The sequence below is a fragment of the Neoarius graeffei genome, chromosome 3, assembly GCF_027579695.1.
Source record: "Neoarius graeffei isolate fNeoGra1 chromosome 3, fNeoGra1.pri, whole genome shotgun sequence".
In the NCBI taxonomy this organism is placed as follows: domain Eukaryota; kingdom Metazoa; phylum Chordata; class Actinopteri; order Siluriformes; family Ariidae; genus Neoarius; species Neoarius graeffei.
In genome coordinates this window covers 99920007-99940488 of record NC_083571.1, presented here as the reverse complement: position 1 = coordinate 99940488, position 20482 = coordinate 99920007, and the positions used below count along the sequence as shown (strand labels likewise).

At 40.5% G+C, this 20482-nt stretch overlaps 1 protein-coding gene across 1 annotated transcript in view; it reads right to left on the bottom strand.

The window, feature by feature from the left end:
- Positions 1-20482, bottom strand: part of LOC132883769 (1-phosphatidylinositol 4,5-bisphosphate phosphodiesterase beta-1) — a 454963-nt gene that overhangs the window by 134578 nt on the left and 299903 nt on the right. The window contains exons 8-9 of the mRNA XM_060917764.1: positions 20130-20230; positions 16965-17131 (exon numbers count right to left, since the gene is read on the bottom strand). Of these exons, the coding sequence (XP_060773747.1) occupies positions 16965-17131; positions 20130-20230 (268 nt within the window). The remainder of the gene's footprint in view (positions 1-16964; positions 17132-20129; positions 20231-20482) is intronic.

Here is a 20482-nt window from a genome sequence, read left to right as displayed (position 1 = left end):
TTCTCCACTGTATCGCATACTGGTCTGTAACTGTGTGACTGGTTACTATAGTTATCACAGCGCTATCTGCAACTAAATAACTATTAGAAACAGTGAGGCTGAAGAGCAGACCCTTAATTCAGTGGCACTTTATATATATATATATATATATATATATATATATATATATATATATATATATATATATATAAAAAAACCCCGATTCCAAAAAAGTTGGGACGAAGTACAAATTGTAAATAAAAATGGAATGCAATGATGTGGAAGTTTCAAAATTCCATATTTTATTCAGAATAGAACATAGATGACATATCAAATGTTTAAACTGAGAAAATGTATCATTTAAAGAGAAAAATGAGGTGATTTTAAATTTCATGACAACAACACATCTCAAAAAAGTTGGGACAAGGCCATGTTTACCACTGTGAGACATCCCCTTTTCTCTTTACAACAGTCTGTAAACGTCTGGGGACTGAGGAGACAGGTTGCTCAAGTTTAGGGATAGGAATGTTAACCCATTCTTGTCTAATGTAAGATTCTAGTTGCTCAACTGTCTTAGGTCTTTTTTGTCGTATCTTCCGTTTTATGATGCGCCAAATGTTTTCTGTGGGTGAAAGATCTGGACTGCAGGCTGGCCAGTTCAGTACCCGGACCCTTCTTCTACGCAGCCATGATGCTGTAACTGATGCAGTATGTGGTTTGGCATTGTCATGTTGGAAAATGCAAGGTTTTCCCTGAAAGAGACGTCGTCTGGATGGGAGCATATGTTGCTCTAGAACCTGGATATACCTTTCAGCATTGATGGTGTCTTTCCAGATGTGTAAGCTGCCCATGCCACACGCACTAATGCAACCCCATACCATCAGAGATGCAGGCTTCTGAACTGAGCGCTGATAACAACTTGGGTCGTCCTTCTCCTCTTTACTCCGAATGACACGGCGTCCCTGATTTCCATAAAGAACTTCAAATTTTGATTCGTCTGACCAAAGAACAGTTTTCCACTTTGCCACAGTCCATTTTAAATGAGCCTTGGCCCAGAGAAGACGTCTGCGCTTCTGGATCATGTTTAGATACGGCTTCTTCTTTGAACTATAGAGTTTTAGCTGGCAACGGCGGATGGCACGGTGAATTGTGTTCACAGATAATGTTCTCTGGAAATATTCCTGAGCCCATTTTGTGATTTCCAATACAGAAGCATGCCTGTATGTGATGCAGTGCCGTCTAAGGGCCCGAAGATCACGGGCACCCAGTATGGTTTTCCGGCCTTGACCCTTACGCACAGAGATTCTTCTAGATTCTCTGAATCTTTTGATGATATTATGCACTGTAGATGATGATATATTCAAACTCTTTGCAATTTTACACTGTCGAACTCCTTTCTGATATTGCTCCACTATTTGTCGGCGCAGAATTAGGGGGATTGGTGATCCTCTTCCCATCTTTACTTCTGAGAGCCGCTGCCACTCCAAGATGCTCTTTTTATACCCAGTCATGTTAATGACCTATTGCCAATTGACCTAATGAGTTGCAATTTGGTCCTCCAGCTGTTCCTTTTTTGTACCTTTAACTTTTCCAGCCTCTTATTGCCCCTGTCCCAACTTTTTTGAGATGTGTTGCTGTCATGAAATTTCAAATGAGCCAATATTTGGCATGAAATTTCAAAATGTCTCACTTTCGACATCTGATATGTTGTCTATGTTCTATTGTGAATACAATATCAGTTTTTGAGATTTGTAAATTATTGCATTCCGTTTTTATTTACAATTTGTACTTTGTCCCAACTTTTTTGGAATCGGGGTTGTATATATATATATATATATATATATATATATATATATAGAGAGAGAGAGAGAGAGAGAGAGAGAGAGAGAGATTACACACACACTGGGGAACCATAAAGGAAGCACAAACCTTTTTTTAATTAAAAAAGTAGTCCATTTATTTCAGGAGAACATTAATATTAGGGTGAATTATCATTCTTTTAGTTGCTGATTGCGCAATGCTTGCTTGTTTTACTGTGTGCTCACATTAGGTAAATGCTTTGGCCCACCAAGAACATTTTGGTGATAAAACCCTTCATAATCAGTTTGTGAGTAAGTTCTGGGTTCTTGTCTAGCTGCAAGACAAAAAATCAACATGGGGAATTTTGAAACATTGAACTCTGTATGCTCCCAAGCACCTCAAAATTCATGCAGATATTGCATCCATCCATCCATTATCTGTAACCGCTTATCCTGTACAGGGTCGCAGGCAAGCTGGTGCCTATCCCAGCTAACGATGAGAGGTGGGGTACACCCTGGACAAGTCGCCAGGTCATCGCAAGGCTGACACATAGAGACAAACAACTATTCACACTCACATTCATGGTCATTTTAGAGCCACCAATTAACCTAACCTGCATGTCTTTGGGCTGTGGGGGGAAACCGGATCACCCAGAGGAAACCCATGCAGACACAGGGAGAACATGCAAACTCCAAACAGAAAGGCCCTCGTCAACCACTGAGCTTGAACCCAGGACCTTCTTGCTGTGAGGCGACAGTGCTAACCACTACACCACCATGCCACTGCAGATATTGTAGTTAATATCAAATTATGAAGCCGAGAATCAAGTCCAATGACACCAAGTCCCTGATACCAATACAGCATCATATAGCTGTCTTGTGTGTAGTCATTCTGACAAGCAATACTTGAGTAGACTGCTGTAAAATGGTGGGACATTATATAAACAGTTCTGTCAGGACCACTTTCATCAAGGAACTTTATTTACATTGCAATATTTGCAACAAGTTGTATTTGGTGGGTGGCTCTGTTCTGGGACCTCCCTGCCCTTCCACATGCCTACATGGAAAGCCTTGGGGCAGGGAGAGCACACCTCCCTGCCCTACCATGTGCCTACATGGAAAGGTTAAAGGCATCAATGAGCAGGCATCAATGACAACAGAGATGACACTGATTAAGGTCAGAATATGGGACCTCCCTGCCCTTCCATGTGCCTACGTGGAAAGCCTTGAGGCAGGGAGAGCACCTCCCTGCTCTTCCATGTGCCTGGATGGAATGTCTAAAGCAGGAAGGGTGGCAGCAATGGAAATGGCATGGATTAAGGGGGTGTTCCCAGTATGCAGTGACTATTATCTATCAGATGTGGTCTGAGGAACGACAATCGGTGAACTACAGAAGAGCACCTGTAGCACAGCTGCTGAAAAAGTTAATGCCAGCTCTGATAGAAGGTGTTAGAATGCACAGCGCATCACAGCTTGCTTGTATGGGCTGAGTAGTTGCAGACTGGTCAGGGCGCTCATGCTAACTCCTGTTCGCCAAGGAAAGTGCCTACGATAGGCATATGAGCATCAGAACTGGACCATGGAGTAATTGAAGAAGGTGGCCTGGACTGGGTTGTGAGCAGGCATCAATGATACAGAAATGTCATTGATTAAATTCAGATAGCATGAAAGGGAAGGAGTTAGGCTGGGGATGGGTTTCGAAAATGGCTTGCAGAGGAAGCAGCAAAGGAAGGCAGGTTAAAACAGCTTAAATAAGGTGCTCTATGAGATATTTGCTAATAGAATGCGTAGAATGGAATCAGCTGATGTGGGCTGGCTTAAGATCAGTTGCAGTCAGCTGATGTACCTGGGATTGAGGGCTGACCTTGACTTCGTGGCCTGCCAGAACTTACGCTATGCTCGATTTCTAATTTCTATACATTTCACCTTATATGAATACAAATAAAAGCTGACAGTGTGCACTTTATAATAAACTGACAGTAAGAGCATATCATACAAATTGCACTTTGAAGTTTCAGAAAATAAAAAAAGAAAAAGTATAGCTTCTACTAGATAGAACAATCACAATCCAGAAACAATTCAACAGTAACTAGCAGAAACCGAGCCCAAGTTATAAACCAATTAGAGATGGTCAATGGCAGGCAAAGCTTTCTGAACATTTACAGTGGATATAAAAAGTGTACACACCCCATTAAAATGACAGGTTTTTTTGATGTAAAAAAATGGCATCACAATAAATAATTTAAAAACTTTTCCCACCTTTAATGTGACCTATAACCTGTACAGTTAAATTGAAAACCAAACAAATCTGTTAAGGGGAAAACAAAAAATAAAAAAACGTACAATAAGCTGGTTGCATAAGTGTGTACACCCTTAAACTAATACTTTGTTGAAGCACCTTTTGATTTAATTACAGCAGTGGTTCTCAACCGGGGGGGCGCGCCCCCCTGGTGGGGCGCGGAGGTACTCCAGGGGGGTCGCGAGTAGGCTTCATGTATGGAGGAAAAAAAAAATCTGGGGCTAACAGGCTATAGTAGCTAAGCAGATGCAACACATTTACCCATGTCAAAATGCAGGACATTGGACTATTACATACAAATCAATACTATTATAAAATCTATCATAAAATCTTGTGTGTGTGGCCGCATCAGTCGGGGGAACTGTGATATGTTCCCAAGCCTTGCAGACTTTATCAGTAATGCAGGCACTTCCCACGATTTCTCATCTGTCTTTCAAGCAGCGTCAGAGCACCTGTCGGTAATGAGAAAACAGTTTGCGGCATACTTCACAGAGGATTATCGCTCTTTTGCGTGGGTTCGAGATCCATTTGTGTGTACTGCTGATGAACTTCCAGTTGACATGCAGGAACAGCTTATTGAGCTGAAGAGTGACAGTAGACTTAAGGCAGTCTTCACCTCATGCCCTCTTTCGACATTCTGGGCAGCATTGATGCAGGAGTACCCGCAACTGTGTGACGTAGCCTTGAAACTGCTCATCCCATTCGCATCGACCTACTTGTGTGAGGCAGGATTTTCAAAAATGACTGCGCTCAAAACGAAATATCACAATCGTGCGCAAATTGAGGATGACTTGAGACTGTGCTTGTCAAACATTTCACCAAGAATCGAGGATTTTTGTAAGGCAAAGCAGGCTCAGGTCTCGCATTAACGCAAATGCAGATCACAAAGCCACAGTAAAAAGTAAAACCTAAATTCACGCCTGGTCCCAATTCCCAATGATATCAATAGCCAGCTAATGATAAGCCTAATAAAATACCTAATAAAAACACTAATAATAATAATAATAATAATGCCTATTAATAATAATAGCATAATAATAATAATAATAATAATATCAACAACCAACAACAGCAATAATAATAATAATAATAATAATAATAATAATAGGCCTAATAATAATAATGCCTGAAAGAACATAAGTCTTGTACTACTGCCAACAGCTTAGTAATGATAATAGGCCATAATAATAATAATAATAATAATAATAATAATTATAATTATAATAATGCCCGAAAGCAGATTAGAAATGTGGTGCTACTGCCAATTATAACAATAGCCTAATAATGATAATAGGCCTATGTATTTCTATGGAATGGATAATGCTACTACTGCTGCTACTACTACTACTACTACTAATAATAATAATAATAATAATAATAATAATCTAGCCCAGGGCTGGCTATCTATCTATCTATCTATCTATCTATCTATCTATCTATCTATCTATCTATCTATCTATCTATCTATCTATCTATCTATCGGTCGATATAAGGTGCTGTAGGTCGGGTGGCGTCACTGCGGGTGAGTGTGTTTGGGGGGGGATGGGGGCGGGGCGAGAAGAGGGGCCCCCAACTGCAATGAACCAGCTTTGGTGGGGCCCAGGTTGCAAAAGGTTGAGAACCCCTGAATTACAGCATTCAGTCTTTTTGGGTACACACCCGCCATCAGTTAAAATGACTCTGATTAACCCCAAATAAAGTTCAGACATTTACTGAGTTGCATCCTCCAGCAAAAGCCAGGGTTCATCGAGAGCTTACAAAGCATCAAAGGGATCTCATTGTTGAAAGGTATCAGTCAGGAGAAGGGGACAAAAAAAAAAATTCCACGGCATTTGATATACCATGGAGCACAGTGAATACAGTCATCAAGAAGTGGAGAAAATATGGAACAACAGTGAGATTACGGAGAATTGGACATCCCTCCAAAATTGATGAAAAGACAAGACGAAAACTGGTCAGGGAGGCTGTCAAGAGGCCTACAGCAACACTGAAGGAGCTGCAGGAATTTCTGGCAAGTACTGGTTGTGTACTACATGTGACAACAATCTCCCGTATTCTCCATATGTCTGGACTATGAGGTAGGGTTGCAAGACGGAAGCCTTTTCTTACAATGAAAAACATCCAGGCCGGGCTAAATTTTGCAAAGAAAAAATACATCAACTCTCCCAAAAGCATGTGGGAAAATGTGTTATGGTCTGATGAAACCAAGGTTGAAGTTTTTGGCCACAATTCCAAAAGGTATGCTTGGCGCAAAAACAACACTACACGTCACCAAACCCACGGTGAAGCATGGTGGTGGCAGCATCATGTTTTGGGGTTGTTTTTCTTCAGCTGGAACAGGGGCTTTAGTCAAGGTGGAGGGAATTATGAACAGTTCTAAATAGTGGTCAGTTCTGGCTCAAAACTTTCAGGTATCTGCTAGAAAGCTGAAGATGAAGAGAAATTTCATCTTTCAGCACAACAATGACCCCAAGCATACATCAAAATCAACAAAAGAATGGCTTCACCAGAAGAAAATTAAAGTTTTGGAATGGCCCAGCCAGAGCCCAGACCTAAATCCAATTGAAAATCTGTGGAGTGACCTGAAGAGGGCTGTGCACAAGAGACGCCCTTGCAATCTGACAGATTTGGAGCGCTTTTACAAGGAAGAATGGGCAAATATTGTCAAGTCTAGATAGACTGACAGGCTGATAGACTTCGACCCAAAAAGACTGAATGCTGTAATTAAATCAAAAGGTGCTTCAATAAAGTATCAGTTTAAGGGTGTGCACACTTATGCAACCAGCTTATTGTATGTTGGGTTTTTTTTATGTTTTGTTTTTCCCCCTAACAGATTTGTTTGTTTTTCAACTGAATTGTACAGGTTATAGGTCACATTAAAGGTGGGAAAAGTTTTGAAATTATTTATCGTGATCTCATTTTTTTTTTTTACATCAGAAACCCTATCATTTTAACAGGGCGTGTAGACTTTTTATATCCACTGTAGGTGTCTCGTCTCTTGGGAAGATAAAGCCTACATCCACACGAATACATTTGAGCTTTAAAACACATCACTTTTGCTACGTTTACACCTGGTGTCCACACTACTCCAGAGTTTTCAAGCCCAAAAAACAGAGACTTTTGGAAAGGCTGCTGGTCCCGTTTTAGTTTAGAAAACTCTAGTGTGTTTTAGTTTAGATGGGTGAAAATGTATACATTTGGAAACGATGACGTAGACACCCACATTGGCTTTCTGATTGGGTCTTATCAGTCATGATGTATCCTTCCCTGATTCGTCACACTCATATCAAGTGACTCTTTTCTGAAATAAAGCGAGCGCCATCAGCTGTTTATACCAGCAGGTGCATGCCTAGTAGTCATGCGATATATATTTTCAGGCATGTTCGTATGGACAGAGATTATTTCTGACACGGAGCTAAAATGCTCATCTGGACAGAGATTGTTTTCATTTAAAAACTAAAACGTATTAGTGTAGACGTAGCCAAAGACAGCTGGTTTCAACACCCCAAGTTCCTCCAGGTTCCAGTCTATGTGAGATCTCCTCAGTCCCTCTGGCCACTTTGCACTAATTAATCGTGCCCTGCACTCAGAAGACTTCCACAGCCTAATTAACAACATTTTTTTTCCACTGACACATGAACACAGTCTCTATAATGAGGTGGGTGACTTTTATCACAGCAGGACTTCACCTTTTCAGCCTTGTGAGAGAAGAACCTGTGGATGTAGATCACACCGAGAGTGTCACTATTTGATTGTACTAACCCTCATTATGGAGTTGAGTCCTGAAAATACATCTTCCACCAATTATTGCTTTTGTTAAATTTTTTTTATCCAGGTCTACTTGAAGGTTAAAGGCCTTGCTTGAGGGCCCAATGGTGGCTCTGAATTCATCTTCTGATCACTAGTGAAGAACCATAAGCGCTGAGTCACTGCTGTTCTTAGATCAACTTAAAACTAAAAACCATGTAGCACAAAGAAGGCTTTCTTAAGTCTAAACATAATCTGCACTGGAACAGCAGGTAAACTAAACCACTGTTTATTTGAACCACCCTTTTATTCATTTTTTTATTCATGTCTACAAAACTTTCTTAAAGTTTTGTAGACATTTTAGATGAATATTAATGAATATATTTACATGATAAATTCTAATTTTAAAGTTTTAAACTTTTCCATTAAAATACAATGGACAACAGTTAGTTCCGGTCTGCTAATTTGCTTGGTCGAGTGGTGTTCCAAGAGCGCCTATACAGTGGCATGCAAAAGTTTGGGCGCCCTTACTGAAAATGTCTGTTACCGTGAATAGTTAAGTGAGCAAAAAATGAACTGATCACCAAAAGGCATAAAGGTAAAGATGACACATTTCTTTTCAGTGTTTTATGCAAGATTTGTGTATTATTTTTGTTTTATACAATTGGAGAGTGAAAAAAGAAAAGGAACACCATGTGAAAGTTTGGGCACCCCAATACATTTGAGTTCTCAGGTAACTTTTACCAAGGTTCCCGACCTTAATTAGCTTATTGAGCTGTGGCTTGTTCAAATTCTTCGTTAGGAAAGGTCAAATGATGCAGATTTCAAAGCTGTATAAATTCTCTGACTCCTCAAACTTGTCTCTAAAATCAACAGCCATGGGCTCCTCTAAGCAACCCCCTCGCATTCTGAATAATAAAATAATTGATGCTCACAAAGCAGGAGAAGGCTACAAGAACGTAGCAAAGTGTTTTCAGGTAGCTGTTTCCTCAGATTGTAATGTTATTAAGAAATGGCAGTTAACAGAAACAGTGGAGATCAAGGTGAGGTCTGGAAGATGAAGAAAACTTTCTGAAAGAACTGCTCGTTGGATTACTAGAAAGGCAAATAAAAACCCCTGTTTGACTGCAAAAGACCTTCAGAAAGATTTAGCAGACCCTGGAGTGGTGGTGCACTGTTCTACTATGCAGCGACACCTGAACAAATATGACCTTCATGGAAGAGTCATCAGAAGAAAACCGTTCCTGCGTCCTCGCCACAAAATTCAGCATCTGAAATTTGCAAATGAACATCTAAATAAGCCTGATGCATTTTGGAAGCAAGTCCTGTGGACTGATGAAATCAAAATAGAACTTTTTGGCCACAATGTGCAAAGGTATGTTTGGAGAAAAAAGGGTGCCAAATTCCAGGAAAAGAACACCTCTCCAACTCTGAAGCATGGTGTGGATCGATCATGCTTTGGGGTTGTGTTGCAGCCAGTGGCACAGGGCACATTTCATTGGTCGAAGGAAGCATGGATTCGAATAAATACCAGCAAATTCTGGAAGCAAACATCACACCACCTGTAAAAAAAGTTGAAGTTAAAAAGAGGATGGGTCCTACAATAAGACGATGATCCAAAACGCACCTCAAAATCTACAATGGAATACCTCAAGAGGCACAAGCTGAAGGTTTTGCCCTGGCCCTCACAGTCCCCTGACCTAAACATCATTGAAAATCTGTGGATAGATCTCAAAAGAGACAAGACAGCCCAAGAAACTTGTAGAACTGGAAGCCTTTTGCAAGGACAAATGTGTGAAAATCCCCCAGGTAAGAACTGAAAGATTATTAGCTGGCTACAAAAAGTGTTTACAAGCTGTGATACTTGCCACAGGGGGTGTTACTAGGTACTAACCATGCAGGGTGCCCAAACTTTTGCTTCGGGCCCTTTTCCTTTTTTGTCATTTTGAAAATGTAAAAGATGAAAATAAAAAATTGGTTTTGCTTAAAATATAAAGATAATGAGTCATCTTTAACTTTATGCCTTTTGGAGATAATTTCATCTTCAACTTGCTTAACTGTTCACAGTAACAGCAATTTTGACCAGGGGTGCCCAAACTTTTGCATACCACTGTATTTCTCTCCAGTCATCTGTGTTTGCCATGTGAAATTATCCTTCCTAGTTTGAAATGGTTACAACAGTAATGTTAGCAACATAATCAATGAGATAGCTGACATTATCTAAAGTGAGTATTGCTTCTTTGAGATCTATTTCTACTAGCAAAGCAGAAATAAACAGAATATGTAACAGTTATTCCATGAAATCGAGTCATACATGAGCTGATAGCCGATGAGGTGCGTAGCGCCAAGCTGGCTATAAGCCATGCATGACCAGATTGAGTGGAATAACTATTTTATTCTATCCACATTCACTGGATTTTGAGAAACAGAGAATTTTTATTTTTTGCAAATTTGATTCATAAAATCTTTATACAAAACGTCCAACAAAATAATTTCTTCGTAGAATGTAAACAAACCGGCCAAATGACAGAAACAATTAGTGAAAAATGCTATAATAATAATTCATCTTGAAAAATAAAAAGATACATTCTTACTATCAAATACTTTCATTCCATATTTTGTTGCTTTTTTATTTTTTGGGGTTTTGTTTTCGAGTAGAGTTTTTATTTCATCCTCGGTTGGTTCAGCAACACACACCGCCATTTTGTTTTTCTCTACTTACAGTATATGAGCTGATAGCCTAGTAGTAGAGTAGCCAATCAGAGCACGCGATTGCTCATATCCAAGTCAAGTCAAGTTTATTTTTATAGCACTTTTAACAATAGACATTTGTCGCAAAGCAGCTTTACAGAATTTTAGTGACTTTAAACATGAGCTAATTTTATCCCTAATCTATCCCCAATGAGCAAGCCTGTGGTGACGGTGACGAGGAAAAACTCCCTCAGACGACATGCGGACGAAACCTCGAGAGGAACCAGACCCAAAAGGGAACCCATCCTCATTTGGGTGATAACAGATAGCGTGATTATAACATTTTTAACAGTTTTAACATGAAGTCAGTTTCGTTGATGTTATAAACTGTTCATTGATGGAAACTTGAGTGCAAAACTGTTCATGACAACTGCAGTCCTAAAGTTAGCAAGTCAGCTGTAGTCCTCAGCCATAAAAGCATTACTGTAAGAGTCCAGAGCGTCTTCCAAGGGTGACTTTCAACTGTCCATATGGGGCCGTCCTCCACAGGAGCGATGTGATGAGACTCCAGCCAGACGTAGAGCATCAGGATGGATCAGGCAGGTCCGAGGAGCAGTGAATCCAGTGAATGTGGATAGAATAATTGTTTATATTGTGTCATATATATATATATATATATCTCATCTCATCTCATTATCTCTAGCCGCTTTATCCTTCTACAGGGTCGCAGGCAAGCTGGAGCCTATCCCAGCTGACTACGGGCGAAAGGCGGGGTACACCCTGGACAAGTCGCCAGGTCATCACAGGGCTGACACATAGACACAGACAACCATTCACACTCACATTCACACCTACGGTCAATTTAGAGTCACCAGTTAACCTAACCTGCATGTCTTTGGACTGTGGGGGAAACCGGAGCACCCGGAGGAAACCCACGCGGACACGGGGAGAACATGCAAACTCCACACAGAAAGGCCCTCGCCGGCCCCGGGGCTCGAACCCAGGACCTTCTTGCTGTGAGGCGACAGCGCTAACCACTACACCACCATGCCGCCCATATATATATATATATATATATATATATATATATAAATTCAGGAGCATTCAGTTAATTAAGGCGATATTGCTTAATGGAATTCGAATTCCAAATGTGACCAACTGATTTCATCATAAGCTTTACAGCTGACCAATCAGTAGCTTTGCTTCAAACTCACACACAAGTAACACACCCGTACATTACAGGGCTCGCTTTCTCTACCTCATTCTCTTTTCTTCCTTACTCTCTTCCTTTTTCTTTTCCTCACTCTCTTTCTTCTTGTATTTCTTTAATTTTTGTACTCGATCAATTTACAGTACCAGTCAAAAGTTTGGACACACCTTTTAATTCAATAGGTTGTCTTTATTTTTATTAATTAAAAGACACATCATGTCTTAAAGTAATGATAGATGTCGTTTCTCTTTACTTAGTTGTTCGGTTCTTGACATACTATGGATTACTACAGTTGTGGAATAAGGCTATTTACTGTATTTTTATTATTTACTATTTACTGTTTGATCTCAAACGCATTAAGAAGGCAAGAAATTGCACTAATTACCTTTTGATGAGACACCTGTTAACTGAAAATCATTCCAGGTGACTACCTCAGGAAGCTGGTTAAGATAACGCCAATAGTGTGTAAAGCGTCAAGGTAAACGCTGGCTACTTTGAAGAATCTATATGAAACATATTTTGTTTTTTAACCCTTTTTTACCACATAATTCCAGATATGTTCCATATTTTATTTTATAGTTTTGATGTCTTCAGTATTGTTCTACAATGTAGAAAATAGAGTTATCGACAGTCCATAATTATCGACACCTTTTCAGATTTACCAATAAAAAATAATTTTACAAAGGTGAGTTTCAGTGACAACAGTTATTATTGGTTAATTAATCAACCGGAAGACCCTCCTCGCCCTTCGAGCTTGTCGTCTAATGACGCAGCTCGTTACTTGAGATGGAATTTTTTTCAGCACAATCAGCAATTTGAGGAAAACCCGGACGTTATCATCACAGGTAAGCATGGTGGAAAGATCATGGACATGTTTTTACTTCTCAAATTCACTGATATTTCATGATCTCCTTGTTGAAACCTACTTTGTTTCTTATTCTTTCATTTGACAGTCGCCATTTTGTATCTACAGTAAACGCACAATTGAGAAGTCACGTGAGGTGTCGATAATAGTGATCACTTTCACCGGTGTCCACCATTATCGACACCCTGTGGAATTAAGGGACATTTACAACTCTTATGGATTGATCTTTGTGTAACATTGTTGAAGTAGATGAAGTACTTTAAAAAATAAAAGTGCTGTGATTTATAATAATTTTTTTCCGATCATAACAGAATGGAATGTTTATAGAGTATTTGGAATCCTATTGCAATAAATAGAATTAGACCAGAATTAAATTCCTTGCATATAAAAAATTACATGCTGGAAATTTTTCTATTCCATTCAGAAAATATTTTTTTGCAGTTTGTTGTAAATACTGTATCTACCACATATTACAATATCAGTAGACGTTTTATATTTTGGCTCGAGGAATGACATGCGACCTTTGACCTGGATTTTCATGTGATTACAACGTCAATTGCCTGTTGATATTTATTGGTAAACTACAAATGAATACAAACAACAACAAAACGATTAACAAAATGTGATCTACGAAAATACTTAGAAAGTGGAACAAAAAGATTTTCTGATGCAGGTTAAACATTATCAGTTCATTTGTGTACAAACATTAGAATTACTTCCTCATTTACGTAAAGCACCGACATCCAGATATTTATATAAAATATCTTTTGTACTAAATATAAGTCTATGGGGGGCGGCACAGTGGTGTAGTGGTTAGCGCTGTCGCCTCACAGCAAGAAGGTCCTGGGTTCGAGCCCCGGGGCCGGCGAGGGCCCTTCTGTGTGGAGTTTGCATGTTCTCCCCGTGTCCGCGTGGGTTTCCTCCGGGTGCTCCGGTTTCCCCCACAGCCCAAAGACATGCAGGTTAGGTTAACTGGTGACTCTAAATTGACCATAGGTGTGAATGTGAATGGTTGTCTGTGTCTATGTGTCAGCCCTGTGATGACCTGGCGACTTGTCCAGGGTGTACCCCGCCTTTCGCCCGTAGTCAGCTGGGATAGGCTCCAGCTTGCCTGCGACCCTGTAGAAGGATAAAGCAGCTAGAGATAATGAGATGAGATGAGATAAGTCTATGGAAGACAAATTTTAAATAAAAACTATGTTTTGTTAACTTAATACAACATACTGATTTTTTTTAATAAATAATCATCTGGATGTCGATAATTGTGGAACGGTATCGATAACTGTGGACAAAGGTGTCGATAATTGTGGAACAGTGTCACGTGATTTGATACGCTAAGTGATCTGGAATCAACTCATTTTTTTCCAATGGAAGTTTGAGTAATTATTCATGCACAATTTATGTATTGAAAGTCTTTTCTACTTTTGCAACGGCCAAAAGATCGTTAAGGTGTCGATAACTGTAGCCGCCGCTCTAGTCATCTCATCTCATCATCTCTAGCCGCTTTATCCTTCTACAGGGTCGCAGGCAAGCTGGAGCCTATCCCAGCTGACTACGGGCGAAAGGCAGGGTACACCCTGGACAAGTCGCCAGGTCATCACAGGGCTGACACATAGACACAGACAACCATTCACACCTACGGTCAATTTAGAGTCACCAGTTAACCTAACCTGCATGTCTTTGGACTGTGGGGGAAACCGGAGCACCCGGAGGAAACCCACGCGGACACGGGGAGAACATGCAAACTCCACACAGAAAGGCCCTCGCCGGCCCCGGGGCTCGAACCCAGGACCTTCTTGCTGTGAGGCGACAGCGCTAACCACTACACCACCGTGCCGCCCCCGCTCTAGTCAAAATACAGAAAATGCTATGAATGAGTAGGGGTGTCCAAACTTTTCACTGGTACTATAAGTTCTACAGATGCTTCTTCCACAAGTACGGATAAAAGCACAAGCTCATGTAAACAGTCGACAGGACTTTGAGAAGACCACGTGGAAGCAGTGTTACACAGATGGCAGCAGCAGCAGTGCCTCCAGGAGCAAAATGAATTTTGCAAACATGCTTCAAACCGTTCTGTTGATGAGGAGTGATGTACTCCTGGCCAACATTGCTTGGATTAACCAAAAGAATTGTTCGATGTCCAAAGTGTTTCTTTGGTTTTGCTTTGTGGAATATAAGCTTTGGGTTCAGCTGCTGAGAATGAAATCAGACACAAAACACAAACTGAAAGGCATTTCTCTTTCTGCACCATTCAATTATTGATGGAACAAACACACACAAAAAGCACTGGCCCTTGTACATGTTGAGAAAACACAAAATATTTTTTTTTGTTGAGAGAACATAAACATACTATTCATTAAAGCAACCAAAAAACATTTAAGCAAAATGAACATGGCTGGATCTTGTGAAAGTTTCACCAAAACCTGCGGCGGAGTGTCGCACTGCAGGCGATGTTGCCTGGACAGGCGTCTTGAAAAAGATGTGCCAGTTGATGAGTATCTTACTTTTCCAGGTGCTTGAATTACTTATTTATTTGTCGGCTACAAATACATCTCAGACCGAGCCTTCGCTTCTGAAGGCAAATAAAAATAATTATTCTATCCACACTCATTGAAAATGGGCAATCGTGCACTCCGATTGACTACTCTACTACTAGACTATCAGCTCATATCCCGTGAGTCGAGAAAAACAAAATGGCAGAGCATGTCGCCAAACCAACCCAGAATGAAATAAAAACTCTACTCGAAAACAAAACCCCAAAAAAATAAAAAAAAGCAACAAAATATGGAATGAAAGTATTTGATGGTAAGAACATCCATCCATCCATTATCTGTAACCACTTATCCTGTTCTACAGGGTCGCAGGCAAGCTGGAGCCTATCCCAGCTGACTATGGGTGAGAGGCAGGGTCCACCCTGGACAAGTCACCAGGTTATCGCAGGGCTGACACATAGACACAGACAACCATTCACACTCACGGTTAATTTAGAACCACCAATTAGCCTAACCTGCATGTCTTTGGACTGTGGGGGAAACCAGAGCACCCAGAGGAAACCCACGCGGACACGGAGAGAACATGCAAACTCCACACAGAAAGGCCCTCATCAGCCACTGGGCTCGAACCCAGGACCTTCTTGCTGTGAGGCGACAGTGCTAATCACTACACCACCGTGCTGCCCTGGTAAGGCCATTTTTCACAAATTGCTACTGTCATTTCGCCGGTTTGTTTACATTCTAAGCGGAAATGATTTTGTCGGACGTTTTGTAAAGTTTTTATTTATCGAATTGGCAAAAAATAAAAAGAAAAATGCTCTGTTTCTCAAAATCCAGTGAACGTGGATAGAATAAAACAGTTATTCCACTCAATCTTGTTGTACATGGCTTATAGCCGATGAGGCGGCTATCAGCTCATGTACGACTCGATTTCGTGGAATAACTGTTAATTGTAGTGTCAATGTAAAGTACTCAAAAGTAAAAGAAACAGAAGCATTTTAAAAATTTAAGTTGTGTTAGTGTGGACGAGGCTTCAGTTGCCATACTGATAAATGTAAACTGTTCATATGTGTCGCTCCATGAGATTTTTCTACCAGATGTTCTGTTTACAGAATGTGTAGAAACAACGTTGAGAAGCGAGTGATATTTTGCACCATTGTCGCTGGCTAATCCAGTAACTATCAACGAATGATCGCCCCTACAGGAAACATTTACCACATCATCCACAACTGAGACAAGTATAAATCTTCCTTCTGCCATAAAAATCGGCGAATGACATTTTGATTTGTAGTGAAAATGCGTCGATCATGCGAGCACAGTTTGCTTGATGGCACTAATAGTTCACCACGTCTTTCCTTGACCTTCTGAGCAGCATTTTGTGGTCTGTTGCTCAACAAATCTGGGAAATTCACCAATAATCTACAGTCGAGATTGTTTCCTGATAGATTCACAAGGTTCTGGATCATCTGTAGTCAGTGCCTGGAAAATGGACCATTTTGGGTTGCGCACACATGATTTCATGTCAGATTTATAGTAACTTACTTTGGTCCAGTTTCACTTTGGTTTGTATTTCCTGCATACGGAGGCTTGGTAGTTTAATGCAGCAGGTATAACTCAAAAGCCATCATCTGAGCATCTGGTATGAAAATCTGGTGGACTGACACATATATTTACACTGTTTGATTCATCAGTAATGTGATTTTAGTGTGTGTACACGTCAGTTTTAGTATGTTATAGTAAAGAACTGCCCTTCTGGACATGTGTTTGTCCTGCACTTTTAAAACACCTGATTTTACCTTGAACACAGTTGCAGTTATTCGCTCATAACATGGAAGTATTTTAGTGGGCCACCATTATTTCAGTGGCAGGTGGCTATTCTAACCTCTTTGATAGAGCATGGTGTCAGGTTCATACTTCTCCACCAATGCCTGCACTTGCTCGGGCTTCAGGGGAGGGTACAGGATCTCGTTCAGCCGAGGGTCTCGCTGCTTGTTGTTGATAAAGTCAGTCATCTGATCTACTGTGAGGTATGGCCTGCTCTTAGCACCACTACAGAGACAGAAGAAGTGACAGAGAGAAACATAATACAAAGTGGCTGAAGTACAGCTGAGTATCAACAGGAAGCTGACAGGAGAGATGAGGAAAAAGTAAGGAAAGCGACTGCTCAGGGAGAAATACACAGCATTCAGAATTTATATCATTTTATACCACATCAGTTTGCTCAGAATCTCATCTCATCTCATTATCTCTAGCCGCTTTATCTTGTTCTACAGGGTCGCAGGCAAGCTGAAGCCTATCCCAGCTGACTACGGGCAAAAGGCGGGGTACACCCTGGACAAGTCGCCAGGTCATCACAGGGCTGACACATAGACACAGACAACCATTCACACTCACATTCACACCTACAGTCAATTTAGAGTCACCAGTTAACCTAACCTGCATGTCTTTGGACTGTGGGGGAAACCGGAGCACCCGGAGGAAACCCACGCGGACACGGGGAGAACATGCAAACTCCGCACAGAAAGGCCCTCTCCAGCCACGGGGCTCGAACCAGGACCTTCTTGCTGTGAGGCGACAGCGCTAACCACTGCACCACCGTGCCGCCCAGTTTGCTCAGAATGTGTTGATTAATTTTCTATCAAAGCATAGCTCTGACAGAACTTCCAGCTGTAATTCAATTCATCCACGTTATCATTTCTACATTAAATGTAGGTGGCCTTTTGATTTCAAAATTTGGTGAAATTTAGCTCTCTCTGAAATTTCGTCATTGTGATATATGTTTATTTCTGTAATATCTTTAAAAAAAACAAAACACAGGCCATTCTGTGGCTGGGAAGTTATTTAATTTGAGGGGATTCCCGAGCAAATAATGTGCATGAAATCGCTCACTTTGCGCAGTCAAGCAGACAGAGGAAGTCCATGTACGCATGTGCAAGTTTACCTTTCAGTATCGTCTTCTTCTGTTGCATGACTGCCATCTACAGGTTTACTTTGACCGTGCACTGACAGTTACATCATTCTGTCGCGAAACAAACAGCTGATCACACCGAGGTGCTCGCTGACCACCGATATTTATTAGTTTGGTCCTGGGTTTCCTTTCCTTCACGACATAATGTCTTTTCTTCTCACTCTCCGTTACTGTAGTTGGTCTTTCACGTTTCATTCGCACACTCACGTCCTCCATTTTTCTCTCCTCTTTCAAATTTGTATCTCACAATGCCTTGCACGAACGGGACAAGCCCACTACGTGATGCATGACATAGTATCTTGGATTGCGTCATGGTGAAGCACGAAATAATAGCAGAGAATTTAGGACCATGTGGCCCTGAATTCATTAATTGTTCTATTTAAAAAAAACTAATAAAATTGGAAGTCTGTGAGTCAATTCAGTAGCTTTCGGTCCACTAAACAAAAATAATTGGGTGTCAGGGAAAATTCTTTTTATGACCTAAACCTGAAAAATCTAAAAGGCAGTCTAGCTTTAATTTGACAGCAAGCAAGGTACAAGGTAAGTCTCAAAGGGCATGTGAGATGGGGAGGGGCGGAGCTTCCAGGTGGTGTCTGTTCATATTCAGAAGAACTGCACTAATCATTCCATCTGTGATTCGAATTCAGTAGCTTTCGGTCCACTAAACAAAAATAATTGGGTGTCAGGGAAAATTCTTTTTATGACCTAAACCTGAAAAATCTGAAAGTCAGTCTAGCTTTAACAACTCATTAAGAGGGACTCGTATGCTGAACGCTCCACATAACTAATTATAAATGTGTTATTTAAGAAAAACAAATCTGCAATTTTTGATATGGTGATGTTTTTTAGTCTAATGGTTAAAGAAGCAGCTTTGGGACCAAAAGGTTGCCAGTTCGATTCCCTCAACTGGCAGGAATGGCTGAAGTAAAGCACCTAACCCTTAACTGCTCCCCAGACTGCTCTGGGTATGTTGTCACTCTGGATAAGACCGTCTGCTAAATGCCATCAATGTAATGAAATGTAATATTTATGGAAGGAGTCTCCAGTGTTAGGGCTTTGTAAATTAAAGAAGAGTCTTCAGTACGGTGTGCTTTCTGGTTTTACTGTAACATTTGAGAAGAGAGACTTGTGATGAAACGAGTATTTATATCTGTTGTAATGGAAATGATAACAGGAATTAACTTCTTTCAGGAGTGTTCCATAATACTAAATATAACAATCAATGGTAAAACATGACAAGTTCATTAATACAGTTCAAATTTTCATTGCTTGCAAAGTGTTGTGGTATAAAAGGAAAACACTTTGGAACATGATGACATTGAAAAATAATGAACTTTTTGGTGGTATGGATCAGCCTTTCTCAACCGGGGTGCCGTCTGGCTTCGTTAGGGGTGCCGTCAAAAAATTATATATTCTAACATTGAAATAAATAAAATGAATTAAAATTCCAAAAAATGATAGTTACACTAATGCAGATCATCGCCGCCTCATGCATCATCAAAATTTGTCTCACGGCCCCCTTTCCCATGTCACAACGTCACTGCCGGGGTCAGCGTATGGTCAGCGTGACTGTGTATATTTTATATGGGGGTGCCTTGAGAATTTGCATACTTCTGAAGGGTGCCGTGACTGAAAAAAGGTTGAGAAACGCTGGTATGGATCACCCGATCATTGATTATTCTCCTGTCGGAGTCGTGGTAGGTCTGCAGTGGAAACGGTGTTCACTCCCTCATACACTAATTCACACCAAGAGCCATTTAAGAATAGCTAATTCACCATTCAGCTGGGTTTGGGTAACTCGTTATAACCAATACCTGATTCTAAGCAGGATATCAGATCCACCGGAGGGTCTTTGTCACCTCCAATTTGTCATGCAGTCTCATGAGTGACTCCTTCATTCATGCTATCGCTCATCCAATGCTCAATTTGATAGGTTTAACCAATGGGCATAATTTGCGAGCTTGTGTCTGCATTTCTTTCTTGGGTTATTGCAGCCTCCCAGCTGGCTATACATCCCAATTAGGAGGGATACAGCAATAAACCTGGACTCAGCATGAACCATGAAAGAAAGAGGCTTACATTTCTGAGAAGATGGTATCGATGTCCTTCCGGGGACAAATGTTATTGAGGAACACTCTGAATATATCTGGAGTGAACTGTTCCTGGGGAATTAAGTCATTCTGAAGGAGAAAAAAAAAGACATCATAAGTGCACTTAAGTGCTATTTCTAGAGCAGCATGAGTGGAAGTTAATTGAAAAGGAAAAGAAAGACAGGGAAAAGGGAACTCAACATAGCCAGTTGGATGAATACTTTTTTTCAAAATGGCAGTATTTAACCACTTTGAAAGGAAAGTATTAAATGTATTTTATATTTTCATTTTAATTCTGGAAGTCATTGTGCATTTTTGTGCAAAAATATATTTTTTTAAAAT